General features: G+C 44.7%; 1 protein-coding gene across 11 annotated transcripts in view; it reads right to left on the reverse strand.

Moving 5' to 3' along the window:
• The window catches only part of znf423 (zinc finger protein 423), a 171561-nt gene that overhangs the window by 86731 nt on the left and 62854 nt on the right, over positions 1-21976 (reverse strand). For 7 of the 11 annotated variants that reach the window (XM_023955982.2, XM_023955976.2, XM_078948942.1 and 4 more), the window contains 13 exons: positions 9803-9980; positions 8886-9010; positions 7774-7855; positions 7604-7679; positions 7226-7500; positions 6838-7121; positions 6389-6763; positions 5611-5792; positions 4988-5530; positions 4750-4897; positions 2385-2933; positions 805-989; positions 12-412 (listed from right to left, as the gene is read on the reverse strand). In XM_023955982.2, the coding sequence (XP_023811750.1) occupies positions 12-412; positions 805-989; positions 2385-2933; positions 4750-4897; positions 4988-5530; positions 5611-5792; positions 6389-6763; positions 6838-7121; positions 7226-7500; positions 7604-7679; positions 7774-7855; positions 8886-9010; positions 9803-9980 (3403 nt within the window). The remainder of the gene's footprint in view (positions 1-11; positions 413-804; positions 990-2384; positions 2934-4749; positions 4898-4987; positions 5531-5610; positions 5793-6388; positions 6764-6837; positions 7122-7225; positions 7501-7603; positions 7680-7773; positions 7856-8885; positions 9011-9802; positions 9981-21976) is intronic. The other 4 variants (XM_078948943.1, XM_023955979.2, XM_078948944.1 and 1 more) reach the window with 1 other exon arrangement.

Here is a 21976-nt window from a genome sequence, read left to right on the forward strand (position 1 = left end):
GGATCTTCTACCTGCTCATGCACGTAGCACAGAGGCCGTACGGCAGGCCGTTGACGTCCAGCTTCACCAGCTCTCCTTTATTTTTGAACTCTTTGAGGCAAAAGGCGCATTTGTACAACTTATGCTGCTGCAGCTGCCCGTTAGGGGACGACGAGGCCGAGCCGTTCCCTCCGCCCACACCTCCTGCTCCTAGAGCAGAGCCGGTGGAGAGCTTCTGCATGTGGAAGGTGCCGTGGATCTTCAGCTCCAGGGTGGAGGTGACCGTTTGCATGCAGACGACGCAGCGGAAGCCGGTCAGCGAGTTGCGGAGGTCGGGGTGCATTTGGCAATGCTCGATGAACTCCTCCTCACTCTGCAGGGGCATCTTACAGATGCGACAGGTCCCTGTGTCCAGGCTTTTACTGTGGGTCACCTGAAGGGGGGGAGAGGCTCCTTCAACTTAAAAAAAAAATCCTTTCTACATTCACCATACAAGACTGTTGCTAGAAAAACAGACCGAAGAAAAATAACATGGAGGTTTCTGAAGATTTCTCAAGTAGTTTGTTGCAGCACAAATTGCCTCCCGGAGGACAACTTAACATTTTTAGGTCTGTAATCAAAGCAGCGCTGTGCGTTTTGAGATCAAAACACAGGTACAGTATGGAGATAAAACAGTCTCACAAGAGAAGAGCAAAAACACAGCGCTGTTGTGTTATACCTGAGAGGGAATCCATCTGCTTTTTCAGGGAAGAGGTTCTAAATGAATAACATGCTGGGATGTTGACACATCGACAGGCAGATATACAGTCTGGACGGCAGGAGTACCTTGTGTTCGGTGAGCGTTAGGAGAGAGGGGAAACGCTCGCCACATATTGGACACATGTAGTGTTTGGCAGGCCCGCGATGCGTCTGAGCGTGCTCACGAAGTCCATTCTCTGAGAAGAAAGTCCTCGAGCAAACGTTGCACTTGTGGTTCCCTTTGATGAAATCTGCCTTTTTCTTCCGAGAACCTGGTCGACAGATTTACAGTGTCGTAAAAGAAAGAACGGCTTGCATCTTGCATGTGAAGAAAAGTGAGGACAGCTGAAAATTGTTTTTTGTCTGTTTGTACACATATTCAATTTACTCTTGGAGTCTGGAAAACTTCCTCTGCACTGTTCAGTACCAGGTGTTTAGTCACAATGGTTGAGGTTTTGGCTAAAGAACAATATTCTGGATTAAAGATCGATACTCTGGATTGATTTTAGGTCAGTGAATCGGATCTTTCAAAATGAACCAAAGTCGAAAGTGAATCGAATCGCCAACCGCAAATTATGAAATGAAGCGAATTGTTAAAATGAATCGTTACATCCGAAAACTGAATACTTCTTTAGACTAAATTTGGAAAATGTTAAATTTATAGATTAAAAAAGATTCAAATGCTAAGCTAGCTCTTTATTCAACTTCAAAGTTGACAACTCATACAGTATTTTCTGTCTGAAATGCTATGTTTATGTACTAATACTTCAAAAACTACACAGTAAAAGTACACAAATCTCTGTGAGGTGACAGTGCAGGACGTGTAGAACAAGTATAGACTAGCCAAATTCTGGAGTTATGCACCAAAGTCACTTTATTCCCCTTCAAAGTTGAGCACTTCTACTTTTTATTTATTTTTATGTACTAACAATTCAAAAACTACACTTTTAGAGTACACATCTTTGTGAGGAGGTCGCTTTGTGTGTAACAATATTATTTTTGTAGTAATACATAATAAAAAAGATTAGGTGTTTTATTTTGAAAACAGAAAGCAGCAACAATGGAGTTTCCTACTCTGCTGTGAATAATGTGGTAAATTATGGTTTGGTCGATGACATTTCTAAAGCACGACTGGCTTAACCACGGCCGAGCAAACGGCGGCCCCTGCTCCGTGGGCCGGGCTTGATAAGCGGGTGCTTCTGGGGGACATTGCTGCACGAGTGGGCTCGGATCCCCCGGGTGGGAACCGTAGTAGGCGCTGTGGGAGGACAGCTGGGTCAGACAGGAGGACTCTGTCTCGTTTCCAATCAAGTCGTCGTGCGGGCCGGCCCATGCCGGCAGCCACTGTCGCTCCGATGGCACAAAGAATCTGCGCTCAGTGTAGTTAAACATGCATATGCAGTGACGTATGTCTCAAAGGATTTGTGATTGGTCGTTCTGCATGTCAATCAAGTGACTTACGATCACCATCGAAATAATGAGCACCCCTGAGTTAGAGTATAAGTAAACAAAGTTTTGCTGTTTAATCTTTTCCAGGCTCCAGTTTCTCAGCTTCTATTACCTGTTTTTATTGTTAATTTTAAGGTTAAAACCTAATCCTTAACAGATTCAGAGGTACGGCAGGGAAATAGTTACTGTGTCATGAAGAAGTACTTCAAGGAACATACCCGCATCGTCCTCTCCTGGTCGAATGTTGTGGTCGCGCAGCCGGTGGTTCTGCAGCAGGGACTCCATGGTGTAAGCTGCTCCACAGATGTCACATGCATACATGGGCTCGGAGTTGTCCAGCTCCTCCTCGCCGCCGCTCGCCTCATGGCTGTTGGCTGTGTCTCCTCCTTGGACTGACCCTCCACCAACAATTCCACCCTTCAGGATGTTTTGCAAGTCGGCTTGTTCGGCCGCCGCGACCTTCGCTCTTTCCACACCTCCTGCACGGCTGTTCCCGCTCCCCCCTCCTTGCTTGGAGGCTTGAGTCAACCCATTGGGGGTTCCGTTCTGGCTCCCACTGCTGCCCGTACCTCCTCCGTTGCCGGTGATTCCCCCATCAAAGATGCAGTGCTTTTCTCTCAGGTGTCTCTCTAGCAAAGAGATGGCGTGGAAAGCCTTTCCGCAGAAGCGGCATGTAAACTTCTTGCTGTGTGTGGTGATGTGACACTGGAGCTCCACTTCTGTCCCAAACGTCTCCCCACAGAAGATGCACTTCCTGGGCTTCAATCCTGTCGAAATAAAGATCTGTTACACGACAGTCAATTTTTTTCATACTATCATTCTCTTCAGCTGATCAAGATGTTTTTTTTAATCTTCAATCTTAAAGATCAACTGTTACTTAGGACTTCTGAAACTCAATCAGGGCCAATTTGGGGACAAGTAGGACTTTTGAGGGCAACTTTTTAAAATGCATGACTCCCCTGCAACCACTTAAGCCTTAATCACAACTGCCCTTACAGGTGGATACAGACCGTCTGTGGGTGACAAAGGGGCAAACCCGTAAAGGGAACGCAGGTGGTTCCCTGGAAATAACTTTCATAGACCGCTCGTAGAGCTCGTAGAGCTAAAATGCTGGTGCACATTTATTTCTACAGGCATGCTGCCGGCGAATGCTTGTATTCATATCATTAATTCATCTTCTAAACCCATTTTATCCCTTTTGGGGTCACGGGACTGCTGGAGCCTATCCTGGCCGCCTGCTGGGAAAGGCAGCGGACATCATAGACAGGTCGCCAGTCTTTCGCAGGACTACAACCACACACCCATGCAAACTCACATTCACACCTAGGGCCAATTTAGAGTAACTAGTTAATCTAATGAAGCATGTTTTTGAACGGTGGGAGGAAGCCGGAGTCCCCGGAGAAAAGCCACGCATGCACAGGGAGAACATGCAAACTCCACACAGAAAGGTCCCCCCATTGAGGTTCTGTTTCAGGTCCCCCAGCTGGGACTTGAACCAGGGGCCTTCTTGCTGGGAGGCAAGAGCGCTAACCACTGCTCCTCCGTGCAGCCTGACTGCTTGTTGTGGACACTTATACAACATGCCTGGGTGAGGTAGGGTGAAGTAGGTCACACGCAGGCGTGTCACACAGATTTTTCATTTTTTCAATCCTTAAAATTCTACGTACTGAGAAAGGGGCCTGTTAGTGTTGTGCATGTGGGAAGTGTGCGCTCCTTTCATGCTGCCTGACTGTTACAAATAAAGAGATTAGTCAGTCATAGTGTAGTAAGTGTGGGCACCCTACAGGTGTCCTTTGGGCACTTACGTGTCACGCGCACGCCTCAAGAGACTGTAACTTACAGTATCCTTACAAATACTTCACAATACATTTATCACAGGCACGACAATGGTATGCTCCATTTTTTTGACGTCCCTTGAGGCTCAAGGGAACTGCAAGAAACACCTGCCGCTCCACTCCCTTTAAGATACTACCCTTCACAGGCCCCCAAAACCCAAAAACCTGCAACACCCGTATGTTTCAACCCCGCACAGGTACAAGTGAATAAGGCTTTCCCCTGTGAGTAAGTTTTTTTTTTACTTATATAATGCCTTAAGTGCTTCAAAAACTGCAACAAGTCATGGAAACATACAAAGAAAAAAACGTAACAATAAGAGCCTTCAAGCAAGTTTTTTTTTAAGTTTGGGGCTGTGATGTTGCAGTGTGAGTCAACAAAAAGGTCAAAGGTAATATAGACATGTTTCATTGCTTGATTGTGAAAACTCAGGTGTAATGAATTCAAAAGGTCACATTTTACCAGCTCATTTTATCAACCTGAACTTTAAGTGGTTGCCACGGCAACAATTACCAGATCTTTCTCCAGGCACACATCCATGCCCAATTTTTGAAAGTTTTCATAAAAATGTTAAGGGATTCTGGTGTTTTGTCCTCTTTAGGGTAAAGTAGTAAGAAAGCCGATCCTTGTGGTAAGAATTTGACCTTTCATCATCATTCTGGGTCATAATTAACAACTTTTCAGTCAGTGTCCCCCTCTGACAATTCTAGGAGGAGACTTTTCTGTGATCCCTGAACAAGTGAACTGTACCTGCGAGGCCTCCTGGAAAGCCTGACCTTTGACCCAGGTGATTATGCTTAACGTGAAGCTGGAGGTCTGCTTCCTTCCTGAAGTCCCAGGCGCAGGCGGTGCAGCGAAACAGCTTCTTCTCGTTGCTGTGTTTCACTGCTAAATGCACCTGGATGACAGCAGAGCCGAGACAGAAACGCTCCAGCATGCTTCTCTGTACACTGAAGTGAACGTTCTCTGAGAAAGGAGGCTAATTTACCTGTATGGAAACCTTGGAGTCAAAGACCTCCTGACAGAGAGTGCAGTGGTACAGGACAAACGTGTGCATGTCCAGCAGGTGTTTCTGTAGGTCATCCACAGAGGAGAACTGCTTGTCGCAGCTCTCACAGACATACTGCGTTGATGTCGTGGTGTAATGCACCGTCAGGTGTTGCAGCAAAGCATCCTGGGATTCAAAGTCTTCTTTGCTGCACTGGGGGCAGGACTGGCGCCTCAACAGCATCTCCAGGTGTGACTTCAGGTGCGCCTGAAACGTCTCAAAACTGCCAAATCGCAGGTCACACTGGTTGCACGGATAATCTCCGTTGCTCCCCATGGATGGAGTGGAGTCTCCTCCCCCCAGTCTGTGGCGCTTGGGAGAGGATATCTCCACGTCTGAGGAGGCGGGGCTGAGGTCAGCCACCTTGGCTTGGCGCTTGTTGTTAGCTAATGGGATGTTTTTGTGGTTCTCCTTGATGTGCTTGGTCAGTTTGAGGAGCGATCCAAAGATTGGGGAGTTGGTGCAGTAAGGGCAGGAGTAAACCTGTGCATGGACAATAACATTTTTACGCCAAAATAATTAGATCTCCTCAAGTACAGTAAGGTAAATTTCCGTTTGCTTACCTCCATGAAAGACTGTGATGCAGCCTGAAGGACTGGGGACTCCAGTTTGGCCACCCCCCCTCCGGATGCAGTGCTGCCCCCGGTGGCAGAGGTGCAATGCGTCTGCTGAATGTGCTCCGTCAATGAAGACTCGGTCAGAAAACCCATTGAGCACTGGTTGCAGAAGAAGGCATGGTTCCCTTCTAGAATTAGAAAGTTGTGTTAAAGCTATCCTTCAGTTTTTAATCAAGCATGTCAGCGTGATGAGACTTTTTCATAAATGGTTTTCAGGAAAAATGGTTTAACCAAAATTCCTTCAACAACATAAAAATCGTAAAAAAAAAAATCATGAAAAATTGGAAATTACGCTAGAATGTATGAAGTCATTTATAGCTAAAGGACGGACTGCATCATACTTTTTCTCACTATGTAATTATCTGATATTTTCTGTACATTTTCTACCTTTAATGCCTGCAGTGCCTCCTAAAAGTATTAGTCTCAAAGTATTCGCCACAGCGTTTCCTTCCATTTTTTTAACAGTCAGAATAAAGTTAGGAAACTTTACCAGAAAATAATAAGGAAGAATGGAGATAGATAAAAAAAGAAGGCAAGTACAAACACAGAGCCCTGTGGCATACCACAAGAGAAACCAGCAAGCAAGTTCATCTTTTTGAATAAATAGTAAATTTTCTTAGAGTAAAATACCCCTATCTTTACATTTCTTTTACAGAAACAGTTTAATCTAAGTATATTAGTAAATCCAGCCTAATAAGACTTGAAAAAAAGGTTGTGGGCTGACCTAGAGTGGTGGATCCTGCCATAATCCCACCCGTTAGGCAGTGGGACACCCTGATGTGCTCTTGCAGAGAGTTGATGTCCCCGAACATGTCTGGGCAGTAGTTGCAGTGGAAAGCTGTGACGTTGCTAAACTGCATCAGGGGGAAAGCTGCCGCCGCGGCGCCTGCGCTCCCTCCGCTGGCGCGGTGGGCTTTGCGCACGTGCTCGTTGAGGTTGTAGAGTGTGGGCAGAGTTTCCAGGCAGAGCTGACACGTGTGGCTCTGCTGTGGCTTATCAGCATGGATGGTCTTCAAGTGAATCTCCAGCACAGCGAGACTGTGGAAGTCTCTCTTTGAGCAATAGGGGCAAGAGTACGTCACTTTGCCCCAACTTCCTGCTGTTAAGAGTACTTTTTTTAGCAAAGATCCTGTACGTGTGGGGGTTATTTTACTTGTGGGCGGAACAACTTACCTCTACCTTGATGGCCCAGGCTTATCCCCATGTCCTCCACGCTGTCGGTGCCTCTTCTGCGACCGCGTTCACTACCCTGGCTGTGTTTTAAGGTAGAGTCCGGCGTGGAGCCTCTTTCCAGACTGGCGCTGGAGTCCGGAGTGGCTGAGCTCATGGAAGCCACGCTGCCAAGAGCCGGGTCAGGACTGGCAGCGCTGTGGATGGAGGAATCGGGCTGACGGTGACTGTCTAGGTGGCAGTAGACGTCCTCCACAGAGGGGAACTGTTCTGAGCAGACGGGGCATCTGAGGACACAGAAAACACTTCTAAAATGTCGTGTTGGCTGCAGCATTCCAGATTAATGGAAAGCTGCGGTTCGGAGCCTTTGCAAAGCGCAGCTCAACTGTACTTGTGTTTGCGGTTGGCGTGCTGCGTTTCGATGTGCGTGAGCAGCGAGGCCTCGTCCAGGAAGATCTCCGGACAGTGGATGCATTGCAGGTCGGCGCGGTCAGACAGCTGCGGGTGCCTGGTTAAGACGTGTTTTTCTAACTCGTCCGTCTGGCTGAACGTCTCCTCGCAGTAATCGCACATGTAGAGGTCCTGGTCCAGGTCAGCCTCCCCTCCTTTCTTCCCTCCTTCCCTCTCGCTCCTCAGCGCTAGGTGCTCTCTGTTTTTACTGTGAGCCTTAAAGAGAAGCACACATACCAAACTGTCAACTCGCGTCAAAAAGAAACTGCAGTTTATTTTCACAAGTACCTGAGCGACAGAGGGAGTGAAAGGTGCTGACCTGCATGTGGCTCTGCAGGGATGAGGTTGAGGAGAAGCCACGTTTGCACACGGTGCACTTAAACGGTTTGCTGGAGCTAAATGAATGTAAGGATGGCGGAAACGCATTTAAAGAAAATAACCAAAACAAATTCATGAACGGTTTCCAACTATAAGTTTTGAAGGAGATACCTATGGGTCTTAAGATGAATCTTTAGGTGATCGGAGCGAGAAAAAGCAGCTTCACACTCCTGGCAACTGTATTTCTTATCTCCTGCAGCATGGAAGGTTTGGAGAGAAACGACAGCAGGTTAGCATTCAAATGAATAATTGCATTCGTTTTGGCTAATATGATATTTTTCGCTGATAATTAGATAAACAACAAAGATGGCTGATTTATGAGAGCAAAAACAAATCTTTAAAATCCACCTCAATCATCTTTTCATCTATTTCAAAAGCATTCCCAGTGGTCTTTTGATTAAAATTATGTTATTTATAACCAAAATGTAAAAACTCATGTAATTTTCAAAGACATAGTTTCTGCAGTAGTTCAGTAGAAATTCACCTATGATTGGTGGGTGGAACTGTTGGTGCAGAGTAACCCCACCTCCACTTCCCATTCCCCATAACTGAGATGTTTACACTCACTCCCGCTAGCTTATAGCCCCTCACACCCCCAATCTAACCTTACTGGTGCAACAAAAATGGCGAGCAATATTGGAGCTATCCAGTTATACAGTTTTGAGCCAAAAAGCAGCTCTGACGAGGAAAACAAAGACGTACGTGGATCTAGTCGTCTACAAGTGGATGCATCAGTATGGAGCGTAGCTGGGAGCCTGTGGCCTGAAGACAGTATTTTTTTCTACGTCACAAATAAGCTCTTTTTCAAAAAGCATTTTTTTCATCATTTCCTGATTCACAACAATTTAAATAAAGGAATACTCACAAATGCAATTCGAAGCTTAATTTTCTCGTGCATCATCATGTTAAAACGTTAAAAATAATTTTCATCGGAGGGAGTCTCTAATATGTCGGCTTTGTGCGGTTTGTGTGAATCTTAAAGCCAACCTGTCACAAAGATGCTTAAAGCATCAGTGATACACAATAACTCATATTTAGATAGGATTTTATAAAATATTTTGAAAGAGAAAAACAAAGAAGTTTTAAACTTTGTATATTCATGTCTGTCAGCACTTATTTTGAAAATCTCTTTGATATTAGCAATAATTTAACACCCTGCTTACCAAATAAGAAGGTTTTTTATTTGACTTTTCCAGTTTGCGTTTGAGATGCTGGCTTCATACCTGTGTGAAGCTTCACGTGCCGGTCTCGGCTCCTCTTGTGTTTAAAGAGGCGGCTGCAGAAGGTACACTTGAAAGGCAGCTTGTCGCTGTGGATCTGCTCGTGTCGCTTCAGGTAACTCAGGCGGCTGAAGAGAGAGAAAAAGGAGGCAGAGATTCAGAAGCCAAAAAATAATGATGACTAGCTGTTCTGACAGCATGTTCACGGCCGATCCTCACAACGTCCAACAAAGTGTCCAATACAGTAAAAAAGTGAAACGTTTTCAGGGAATTGAACTAAGGATATGATCATATTTAATCGTTTTTTTGTAACATTTCAAGAGAAGACATTTCTCTTATCAACAAATTTTAGAGATGCACGAAGAAATAATTTTACTGAATATTTTCAGTAATATTCTAAAATAAGTTTTTGCAAAATTATTGTGGGTTTAATTATATTAGCTGACTGCCTTCAAACGGAATATAAGAGAAAAAGATGCTTTACCAGCCAAAAACTGAAAACAACAGAAATGAAATAAAAGTAGTAGTCCTAGTATTGAGCCTTGCGGTACATCAGCAGGGATTTCTTTGTTAGGAAGTAGGTTCCTATAAAATAAAATAAAATACTAAAACTAGAGAATATGCAGCAAAATATAGCCTTAAAATGATTAAACAATGAAAAACTGTGGGATACTTCCTGAAACACAGCAATCACACATTTAAACAAAGTTAAAAGTACAAGTAACTGAGAGAACAGCCGGAAAGAATAAGTAATATTGAGAATAATAATGAAGACTCTTAAAATGGGTCTAAATCCCCAGAGAGTTCCGTGACAAATGTACTCACCTCATTCTGTTGCCTTACTGTTATATATAATGTTGAGTATAACTCAAAGAAGTGCAGATTCACGAGTGGAACATGAAGACGCAGCAGGAAAATACCTGAAGGACTTGTCACAGAACTGGCAGGGGTACGGCAGACCGGCGCCTCCTTCCTCCTCGCCGCCAGTGGCTGTGCCAAGGTCACAGCAGCCGTCTGGCATCTGTGAGGGTGACGCCACGTCTTTACTGGAGGGTGAGGAGGGCACCCAGGACAGGCCCGTGGGGTCATCGTCCCCATCTGAAGAGAGACGAGAGCTTTCAGCTCATCCGGCGTCAAGAACAAACACAGACAGCTTCAACGCACAGCTGCAGGATTGCAAATGAAGGAACAGGTGAGCAGAGTTGGGAAACGGGGGGTAAAGAAGAGAGGATTGGAGTGATTAAGAATACGTTTCATCTTTCATGGAAGGCAAAAAGCATTGGAGGCACCCTGGGGGAGTTAGAATGAGTAAAAAGGAAGATATAAACAAAAAATAAACGCATTCATCTTAGTTTCGAACATTCACAGAGAAGAGAAACCAGGATGGCAGAGATGAAGAGAGAATGAAACAGAGGAAAGAGACTCTGGCAGTGGTAACGTCTAAATAGAAAGCTCCAAGAACTATGAATCCCCAATGGAGCCCAGAAATAAGGACAGAGTATTTTCTCTCCCTTCATCCTCCCTCCATCCCTCCCCTCATCTCCCATCCCTCCATCCGTCCCAGAGGACCACAGATCCGCCTCATCATATTTTCATTAGAGCCTTGGCAGATTGAAACGTCGGAAAAGCGATTAGGAGAGCAGAGCGGAAAGATGGCGATATTCGCTCCCTTTATCTGTCGTACATAGGAGATTATGCATTGCTCTTTTCCCCATTTCCTCTCCCTTTTTCTCCCTCCCGTGTAGTCTTGAACAGAAGCGACAAAAAGGCCACGACTCCTTTAATAGACACTTCAGAATGGATTTGAGGCGACAAAAGAGGAGGCTGAATAATGCTTGATATTGTTCTGTTTCTCTTTGTGCGCTCTGAAAAAAATAAAAGAGAGAGGAGGAGAGGCGAGGCTGTTTTCCTTTACTTTTATCAGATAGATTCATCACCTCGCCCAGCGACAAATCAAAGAGAGAAAATGAGGTAAGTGGAGTGAAAGGACAGAGAGGGAAATGTCAGCTGTGGCTCGTGCCATGACTCATTAGGAGCAGAACTTTTCTGCAGCCCCAACACACACACGTGCACAAACCTGCTGCACAGGCACTTCTCCTGGTAATTTTAGAAACAAAGTACACATCAACTCCACCAACTCCTACAACTTCAACTGCCTTGTCTTCTGTGTTTGTGCCGAGAGGGGGAGGAAGCAGATTCCTGTGATGAATCGAACGCAGGGAAAACGTGGGCACAGCGACAAGCAAATAGAAGTCAGCAGGCGAGGGGGTAAAAAAAAAATTAAAAAAAACTGTCAACGCAGTGAATTTTAATTCAACTCCAAGACGGTTTCTTTTAAAGAAGGCTTAAGGACACATAAGGAGCAGAGAGGCAGGAGCTGAAGCAGCAAAAATAGGGAATTACTGCTGCCAGAAGAAGTTTGTTCAGCTGATTCTTTTAGGAAAAAAATCATTACAAAATCACAGGGAAAAAAGTTTAAATATTATACAAACAAAATGATTAATAATCATATTTTTTAGACCATCAAAAACACATAGGCAAATACATTTCCCACAATTCTTTTTTTGCAGATCACTATATGGTTAAAAAGAAATTCAAACTCAATTAGAAACGTCTCTGTTCTCTAAAATACAAAAAAAAGATATTTTTACATCTTTTCAATTCCACCATTTCTTCCTTTATCGTATCTGTCTTTCTTATTATGTTACCAATAATTTTGAACATTTGCAGTTTTCTCACCAATTTTTTTGCAGTATCTGTAAAAAACTGAAGTCACTAAAGTTGCAGCATCACCTCATTGTCTGCTGTAGATAGTACACATATTTAGATGGCTTTAAATTCTCCTGTTTCACCAATGACTTTTTATTTGTTAACATGAAAGTTTTCCCTAAAGTCTGCCTAACTGTACCTTAAAGTCCCACTCTGATCATCTTTTGATCTGTTTTAAATGCGTTCCCAGTGGTCTTTTAATTAGGATTATGTTGTGTTCAGCCAAAATTTTAAAAACTGTCATTTTCTAGGACATAGTTTCTGCAGAGCGGCAGTAGTTCATTAGAAATTCATCTCTGATCATTGTAAGAAGGCCTGTCATACCAATCCTGCAGGATGAAACTACAAAGATCCATCAAATACATTAGGAAGTCGGAACGCAGTAACACGTCAGCCAGCTGAAAACAAATGAGTAGAAGAGGAAGAGGATGAACCACTGTTAGAAGAAAAAGCTCTGCATGATGTGTTCCAGTGGCAGAGACGATATAACTTTCTTTTATATGAGAAAATCTTACCACCTTGCTGACCTGAAGAAGGCATTGATCATGGCTCTACTACAGGAACAGGTCAGGTACTAGATCAATAGAGGCTGAGATTTACCACTCCAGTTCAGTTATAGACTATGCAATGATGCCCAAGACAATATAGCACCTAAAAGCAGGACTAAGATGCAAGAAGCCAGGGCCAACACGGAGCACTATAAGTAGCTGGCATGGACAATGGGAATACCTCTGCCATGTACGAGTTTGTAAGTCCCAAGATGGGGAAATCCTCCCAAGAGCAAAAGACAAATAGATGGATGCAGGGATGGATGATAGGTTAGATAGATGGATGCAGGAATGGGCAAATAGAGGAATGGATGCAAAGATGGTTGAATAGATAGAAGGATGAATGGATTGATGAATTGATGCACAACTGGGCTAATGGATGGATGGATGGATGAATAAACGGGTGTATTGATGCAGGAATGGACCAAAAAAATGAATGGATGGATGGATGGATGGATGGATGGATGGATGGATGGATGGATGGATGGATGGATGGATGGATGGATGGATGGATGGATGGATGGATGGATGGATGGATGGATGGATGGACGGACAGATAGATGACTGGATACAAATACGTTTGAGCACAGAAAGGAAAGTTTCATGGCAGTAGCAGTGATGTGTTTCTTATGGTCTTGTGTGGAAATCGGCCACAAATGCATGAGGCGACGACCCCCCGTACACAAAGGTAAATCCTCAATAGAGCAACGTTTCCAGCTGCTGAATCGAAATGACATGATGACCGTGCCAAAAAAAACTGCAATGTACTTCAACAATCAACATTTCGGAGCAGCAAACATTGCTGAGGGAGGACAAATGGGACCCCTGAGAGCCAAACACCATGTCACCTTTTAAACCAATCACCAGTCCATTCATGTGCACAAATGACATGACCTCCATTTTTTTCACGCTTTGATGAAGGCCACCAGGCCGAAACGTTTACCGAAAAGTTTGTTGACATGGCAACATCCGATTAACAAAACAGATAAGCCAACCTTTTCTAGGAGTATTTACGGCCCCCCCCATAATTGGGAAACAACAGACAGGGTTTTAGTGATAATTCAAAAAACAAAAGTAATTGAAATAAAACATTGGTATTTATACAACACTAGTGTGTCTGTTTGACAGACAGTTTAGAGAAACAATGAAGTTATCGATTACTTAAAAAGTACAAATGTGTTCACATCATTGTTGACATGTCGATTTTTAAAATACAAATAAATACATTTCTTTATTTCTTGTATACCAGATGCTACAGCTAAGACCTTTGCTTTTTTCCATGGGCGCACAAAAGACGATGGCCCCGTTGATTAAGACCAAACAGATACAAAGAGGACACAGTGCCTCCTATTGCCCAAACAACACAATGCAAAAAGACTAGAACATTCAGATGTGCGAGCAGACCAACGCCAAGGATGACAAACTTTTAGAGAGATGCTCGAAAAGCTGTAAGAGATGGTGACCTGGGAAAAGAAGAAGGCGAGCGTTTGTTTGCAGCGATCTGGACTCATGTGGATCGTTACAGAGTCGGTGCGACTCTGTTAAGTGGTAATACCTCTGAAGTGGGGAAGAGCAGATTTGTCCAGAACAAGAGGGAAAATCACTTTTTGACGGGGGGTAGGGGTTGCTGAGAAAGAAGGGGAGGAGAGATTAGCGTCATTAAAGAGCCCTAATCCTCTGACTAGCGTGGCTGGCGCTAAAATGGAGGATCACACGGCTTTTTAACGGCGCCTTTGTCAGCCGGTCACGAGGGGACTGGGCAAGACAAGGCTGGATGGCAAACTGGGAGAAAGAGAAGGACAAGAGGGGGGGGCGAAGAAAATTTCAATGAAAAGTTAAATTATAGAAGGGTCCTCAGGAGAAGAGGAGATGAGGCGGACGGATGGTCGAGGGATGAGAGGAGACAGCAGATACTTCAACGTGTTGTTCATCTTCCCATCTCCTCTTTTTCTGTTCTTCTTTGGCAAACAAAAATGAAACCCCGGGACCCAGACCCCGCAGATTTCTCCTTTCCCTCCATTCTTCGTCCCTCCCCCTGTCCTCAGCAGTCCCTCTACTCTTCATCTCTCCTTCACTCCCTCCCTCCGTCACCTTTCATGTTGTTACTCATTATGGCATTGACATCTCTCCCTGCATCGCTTTAGCAGTTTCTCCCCTACCGGCGTTGGCCTTCACCCCCGTGTCTCAGCCTGGACGGGACCTAGGAGGTCGAGGGGAGGGGGGGAGGGGGGCGTTCCAGATGGAGAGACTCTGAACTCCAAAAGAGAAGGAAAGCACGGAAGGATGAAAGAGTTGGAGAGCCCAGGAGTCCAAAACAAAAAATGGGAAAGACCAAAAAGGAACTAAATGGACCGCCTGAGTCTACCTGAACCCCCCACCCTCACACACACGCACACACAGACAGACAAACTCACACATCCACGCACACATCCACTCCCCGTGTGCGTCTCTAATAGGCCAGACAGCGAGGCAACATGTGGAGGACTCCCTCCTACTGCAACACTCTAATGAAGAGACGCACACGCTGATCGATTTATCTCTTTGTTTCTGCCGCCCCATTTTCTTCCCCCCCATCTAAACTCAGCTTGTTATGACAGTCACACAGAGGGAAATTAAATGAATACATTATAATAACGGGACAAAGACATCTCTAAAAGGAACTGCTTTCCGAGCAGTAAGGAAAACCCTGCTGGTGAAATAAACAGCGCTTCACTTAGTTTGTTCTGCTGCTAAACGCCATAGACGGAAACACAATCTAAGCATGTCGTTCATTCTCTCTTTTGATGTTTGAATCAAAGGAGCTCAGCTGGTTGCAGCAAAAGGCTCGCAGGTCCCAGAGCTGCAGCTGCTGCTGCTGCTGCAACAGCCGGATCTGCCTTCTACCTACAGCAACTTTTCAATTTACATTGTAAATGTAGAATCTCACAAAGTGATGTGTTGAGTGGCAATTAAAGAAAAACAAGTATTCTCATCTCGGTGTTTACTCGCTCATGTTTTTAGTCCTCCTTCTCTGCTCCCTCTTTTTCTTCCTGCACCGTTCACTCCCCCCCTCCCGTGTTCGTCCGTCCTCCTCTCCACCCTTCTGCTTGGCCGTCAGCCCAGACCGGCACCTTTCCCCAAAGACCCCTGCTGACCCTCTATCCTTCCATTAGTCTTTTGCTTCATCCCTCCTTCCGCCGCTCCCTAGGCCCCCTCCGATGGCCCCGGGCTGCCCCAGGCGTGCACGCATGCAGCCCCAGACTCACCACAGGGGGCAGAAAAACAACTTCCACCCTTGGCTTCATTCTGGCTTTCACAGTTTCGCACACATGCAAACACAATCAGATTTGAAATGATAAAAAGCTTTTTGTCCAGCTTCAATTTTCCGCAAAGAATCCGGGAGCCTGGAGTTACGGAGGCTTGTACCTGAAGCTCCATGCTGAAAACCATTCAAAGATTAAACCTCTACAGTTAGATTACAATCCGTGTTTTTGATTTTCTGCACAGCTACAGTGGGGCCGTCCTTCACTGATTACTTAATTTTGATGTAAAATTGCAGACGGAGACAAACTCGGGCTTTGACAGTGAAGGTAATGAGCCAATCACTGGTTTCACTGAGTTCGAATAACCCGAATGTTTCTAAATATTGCAAATAAAGCATTGAAACAGGCAGACAGCAGAACTGAAGAAAGATCCCCACCTGGCTGAGTGATTACCATGAGTTGACATGGCAACCAGCTAGCTAAGCACAGCTTATTGGTCGCCATGAATAATGACAACGCACAGTAGGGCAGCTTCTCTGGCAAGTCACATTGTTTGGTTAAAACTACCTGTTGAGCTCTCCTTCTAAAAAACGGCAATTTATTGTGCAGCAGATGGAGAGAACGCAAACGGAGGAACATCCAAGTTTCACCATCGTCTTCTCGTGTCCGACAGAAAACAAACAAAACACGCACAGGATGTAGCTCACATGACACACAGAATGGTGCCATGGAGTTGCGATGGAAGGATCTTTGTGCAAACATGTGCGTTTCCACACGGGGGGTGCTGGCTGCAGGGAGCATCACCTCCTGCCCTGGGAATGGGTCCGGCTGCTTTTGGGCGCCAACTGCTCTCCATATGGGCAGCGCATGCCTGTGTGTGCGTGCGAGGGCAGAAGGTTAGGGGTAGGGGGCTACAGATGGGGGTGGGCGGATAGTAGGTTGGCAGATGACAAGTTTTTTCCCACCACACAAAATAATTTACCGTACACAAACAAACAAAGCTCAGACTGCAAGCAGAGTGGACCCAGGACAGCTGAATGCCTCACACTTCCTTATTAGATGGTAAAGAGCTCTTTGATTGGATGGTTGAACGTGTGGACATCCATCCATCCATCCATCCATCCTTCAGAAATGCTCATGATGTTTGAACAGACTATCAGCAGAAAGGACTTTGTTTTTTTCCTCTACACCTTCATTTATTTCTGACTCAGACTTGGTAGTTGTCAGACTTGGATCAAATATTCTGCAAAACTAAGCAAACATAGAAAGCAAAACATGACATGTATTTGGTGATGTGTGAATAATGAAAGCATGTAGATTTGAAATCAACATTTTTTAAATGGTGGTAAATGTTTCACAACTTTTTTTTAATGACTTTTGAATAGTATGTGTTAGACCATCCACACTTTTTTTTTAAAAACAAGCTGAATGAACGTGGAAACACTACACACATTTTTCTGTTTCAGAAGGTTCCATTTTGCATTGCTGTCTTTCAAGTTTAGCATTGATTTCAACAAAATATTTCGAGCAGCAATCATGGTGAGCAACAAAAATGTCTGTCAGATGGCTCAATAACAGTTTAAGGTACATGCTGGCCCCCATATCAGAACGTTTGACAGATTTCATGTTGCCCTCTATCAAGTAGTAGGGGTGTGGCCTTCCAGCAAGCTCCCTCCTGATTGGGAAGGGAGTGGTTGCCATAGAAACTCGGACCAATCACTGCTTACTGACTGCGTCTAGCTCCAACATGGCGGCCTCCATATGGGCAAAAAAAAAAAGGCAACTGAATTGACTTCATTTTGGGAAGTGATTTATTTTCTATGGGTGACGTCACACTCACTCGGTCCAGTTCTCATATACAGTCTATGCTAACAACTTTAGAAAGTCTGCGTTAACCTGAAAAACAATAGCAGGTTGTAGACATAGAATGCTTTGGTTACTGCATTAGCACAAGTATACGGTGTTGCTGCTGGTAAAGGCAAACTAAAGCACAGCGCCATCTAGCTTTAGGTGATATAAAGGTACATACATTGCACACGTATAAATGTCAGCAGCAGATGAAACATTGCTTTCCTACAGTCATACTCTGTTTGGTTTATCACGGAGGTTCTAGGGGGTAAAAGACTTCAGATGGAACAAGTACGTCATGAAGGTAAAAGGAATCACATCCAGCTTTGAAGAAACATCACACACTGACAAAAACAACACATCTGCTTCAAAAAACTTGGATGGTAATCCTAATTAGTCACTACAATCTCCACTAAATAAAAAGCAGACTCTCACAGGAACATAAATGCAATGTAGCTATGAGTGTCTGAGTCAAGCATGCCCCTGCCCCCACCCACCATGAAAGCATGTGGTGAGGAGGGCTGGCATCTGCTTCCTTTTACCACATCTCTCTCTTTCACCCATCCTCTTTATTCTGCAGCTTTCTTCTCAACAAGCCTTTCATGTCGGTCTTCTTTCAGTTTTCAACGTGCTCAAAAACAGGAAGTGAGGCACCTGAACCGCCAGGGTTGGAGGTTCGATTCCCTGGGCAGCCGCTCAATCACAGCTCCACGCGTCCTTTCCTGACCCTCCCTCTGTCTGTCCATCTTGTTGGCTGTTTGTTCGCTCAGCAACAAGAACCAGCTGTCAGGCAGGAGTGTTAGATAAACAACAACACTGTGCCAACACACACACACACACAGATCTACAGCTATGAGCAGCACACATACACACACTGTGATCCCATTGTGTGCACGCCGGCGGCGATATCATCTATTTATAAGAATGAGGTTTGGTGAACGAGCGGACCGCTCACTAACCTGGAAACACACTCACCTGAGGACCAGTGAGCGCACGCTCATGCACACTCATGCACGCTCATGCACGCTCGTGTGTTTAAGAAGGCATCTGGACGTTCTTGCAGAAAGCGGTTCAGACTGCGATGAGTTGTATTTTGGAGATTTATGCACTGCACGGTGAACAGCGGCGATTAGGGGTTCACCTGAGGCCTCACAGTGGATCACGTGTGCACTCATCATTCTAAACAATCTGTGTGTGCTATAAAGTGATGCGCCTGATGTTTCATCACACAAACACACACCTTCGCGAACGCCGGGCCTATAAATAAGTGATGCGGGCAGCTGGAGCTCGCTGTTTACAACACAAACACAACCCAAGTCTGGTTGTGCGGCGCAGGGTTTTTAAAACCTGCAAAGCCTCTTCAACTGCAGCAGGGTGGGAGGGGGGGCAGAGAGTGGTGTCCCAGGGGAGAGCATTACGGGGGGGTTCTTGAGCCCCAAGGGATGGCTAAGAGCAAGCTGCGAGAGGCGGGTACCTCCAGCCTGGCGCTGCCTTTCCCTCCCTTCCCTTCTGGAGGGTGAGATCCTGGACAGCCCCCCACTCAGAACTCCTAAACCCCCCATGAGAGAACGACATACCCACGGACACGCACACACACACGGAGGACGACTCCCTGGGGGCGGAGTCGAGCAGAGCAGAACACCTGGACCTGCCATTACTGACACACTCAGGGATTAGAGGCACAGACGGCAGGAGGCGCAGAGAGGGAGAACGCACACTGGGACACACACACAAAAACACACACAAATCCAGGACATAATATGCATAAACACACACAAGCACATGAGCCGAGGACCAACAACGACCTCGGAAAACCAAGGAGGAGATAACACAAAGAGCTCCAATGGTCTTTCATTGGACAAATGATCAGGTGTTCGTGTCAAGAATTACACAACACACGTTACACTCAACGCACAACTTGTGAGAAGATTCTGACAGAGCGTTTGGTGATGAAGATGCACCCCAGAGTGTTCCACGATGAAGGATGTGTTCCAAACAGGAACGGCAAGCACAAAATATTCCCGTTCACAGACGGTACTTCATCCTTTCTGACTCATCAGGGTCAGTGGGATGGAGGAGCAGGAATTTCAAAGTAAAGTTCCAACATGGCAGCAACGATGTCGATGGGGGGGGGGGGGGGGGGGGGTTCTGGTGACATGAAGCAGATCAAAGAGGTAGAGAGGTCGGCAGGGCGAGGAGGGGGGACCTCAGCAAGGGTGAGGCCGAGGGGGGGTCCCGTAATTACAACTGGCATCCGTCGAGCCGAGCTCTGGGAGTCTGAGTGAGCCTGTGAGAAGGCAGAAAGAGCGTGGCTGTGGAATGCAGGAGGGTAAATAACCACGCACACACACAAAGCTCAACACTTTTTGCTGCAAATTGAGACACCTCGACGAGAAAAAAGCACAAAGACGCATGCAACCTGAGAGCAACAGTGAATGATTATAAGACGAAAATGATCTTTTTTATGAGATAAAAAAGGTAAATTAGTTCTCCATGCAGATGTTCACATACACCAAACTTCCTGCTGTGCTGAAGTCCTCGTTTGTACTTTCTGAACAGCCTAACTTTCATATAAACTTTCCAAATGGTGCCAACTCTTTTTCTTTTTTTAAAATTAGAAGGAAGATTTCCTTAAGACTTGTTTAGGTTCATTATTTTATGTTTTAAAATTGCTTTATCTTTCATGTCTTAACTAGACATTTTAAACCAAAGCAAAAAACTAATTTAGGAAATATTTTCAATAAAATAATAAAATATGAGAAACATAAAATGCAAGTTAGTTATATTGATTTATTAACATTTTTTAAAACGTTTAGTGACACCATAAATCTATGTATTTGATATTTACCTCTGCTTTTATGAAGATGACAATTCTATTAACACATGAAGATGCTGAAACGGAACCGAAGTCTCATTTTACATGTACTGTTTGGACAGATTTCAAAGTGAACCAGAGTTCATTTCTTTGATTGGGTCCACTTGGGAAGTAAGAAAAAATGTGAAGACCGGTTCATTTGACCACTGGGATGACTTGCGAAGGGACTTGGGGCTGGATCACATCAGTATGAAAGCACATCGAGTCTCTGAAGACCAAGCAGGAGCAAACAAAGGAAAGTAAAAAGATGTCAGTGTTGTGTATTACAAGGAAAGAAAAACAATGTCAATCTAAAGAAATGGTAAATAACATTTAAAAAAAAAAAGATATCGGAAGATATCCCATTGGTAAATATGGGCATTTATAAATATATGATAGTGACAATAACTGGTGCGTCACTGTTGTGGAAGAAAACTTCCAGTGCACGCGCTGCACAGCGCTTGTCTCTGCGCAGCACGCGCCTCTACACATAGGTGCGTGCCGTGCAGAGACTTTGAAAACTCTTTCTGTGTACCGTCTTCCTTTGTAAATATATCATGTGTTGAACCTTTCCCGCGATTACTTTTTCTCTTTCTTTAGGTAGTCGGAAAATGCAGGGGAGATCCTCTCCGCCGAAGGCGGATCTTCCTTCAGCGTTCACTTCCCCGTCCAGACCCTCAGAGCCTCCAGAGAGGGTTAATAAAGAATCATTCACAGCTCTTCTGGGGAAACCTTCTTTTATTTCAAGTACCCTTTACTCTGTATATCAAACATGAACGCACACCCCCAACACACTTCCGCTGCACGTGCTCCCTCCTCCTTCTTATACACCCATGCGGTTTCAGCACATACACATCCTCATTCTACAACACATGTTTCAATGTGGGCACATGCGGCTCATAGACAGGCCCGTCTTATGTATGTACAAAATGTTTTATCCTTTAAAAATGTAATGGGTGCGGCTTATAATCAGGTGCACTCTATGGTCCGGAAATTACAGTTCATGTTTTTGCCCGTTTAAACATAACAAAACACCAAAAGATTGTCCCAATAAAAACGACAAATTTATTTACAAATTAATGACTAACAAACCTCAATAACTGAAAGTGAAGCAAAAAGGCTTCAGGGTGAACCAAGGTCAATATAACAAACAAAACCCCACCTAACTGAAATCTGTTTTCTTACCTGTACCAAAAGAACAGGGAAACGCAGACAAACACTAACCTGCCTGGACTAACATAAACAGAGAAAACAAGTAATAAAGAAAATGCCAGTTCACCAGCTTCGCTTAAACAAAATTACACCAAACAAAACTACAGAGTGGGCATAAATACAAAGAATTGGAACGTGCAACACACAAACTAAAACAAATGGAGAACTACAAAACAGTATGGAGAAGAGGGCCATGCTGCAGTAGAGACCCGTTGCAGCCAAACTTCCTTTTCCAAGCTCCATTTTCGTCCAACTGGTGATAAGAATTTCTGTTTTTAATCACAATACACACATGTGTTTATTTAAGTCTTCCCTGAGCTAAAAAAAAAACATAGAATTTTGCAACTGAAAAACGGTCCGGCGTCAAAATCCGGAAAAAAATTTCAACATTTCAGCCTAAAAAAGGCAAAAGTTACTGTCAATAAAGATGCTCCAAGACGGAAGAAATGTACCACTCTAAATATACAAGATGTAAAAATGAAAGCTTCACAGAGGAGTACATGCTGAGCATCACATAAAACTGCTGCAGGGTGGGCAGCTCCACAGGTTTGAGCTCGGATGTGCGAGCTGTCAGGAGCAGCTGACGTGCAGAGCTGAAGCACGGCTGCAGAAGTGTGACGG

This window comes from Oryzias latipes, chromosome 6 (assembly GCF_053564925.1).
Source record: "Oryzias latipes strain Hd-rR chromosome 6, Olatipes_Hd-rR_3.1".
Lineage (NCBI taxonomy): Eukaryota > Metazoa > Chordata > Actinopteri > Beloniformes > Adrianichthyidae > Oryzias > Oryzias latipes.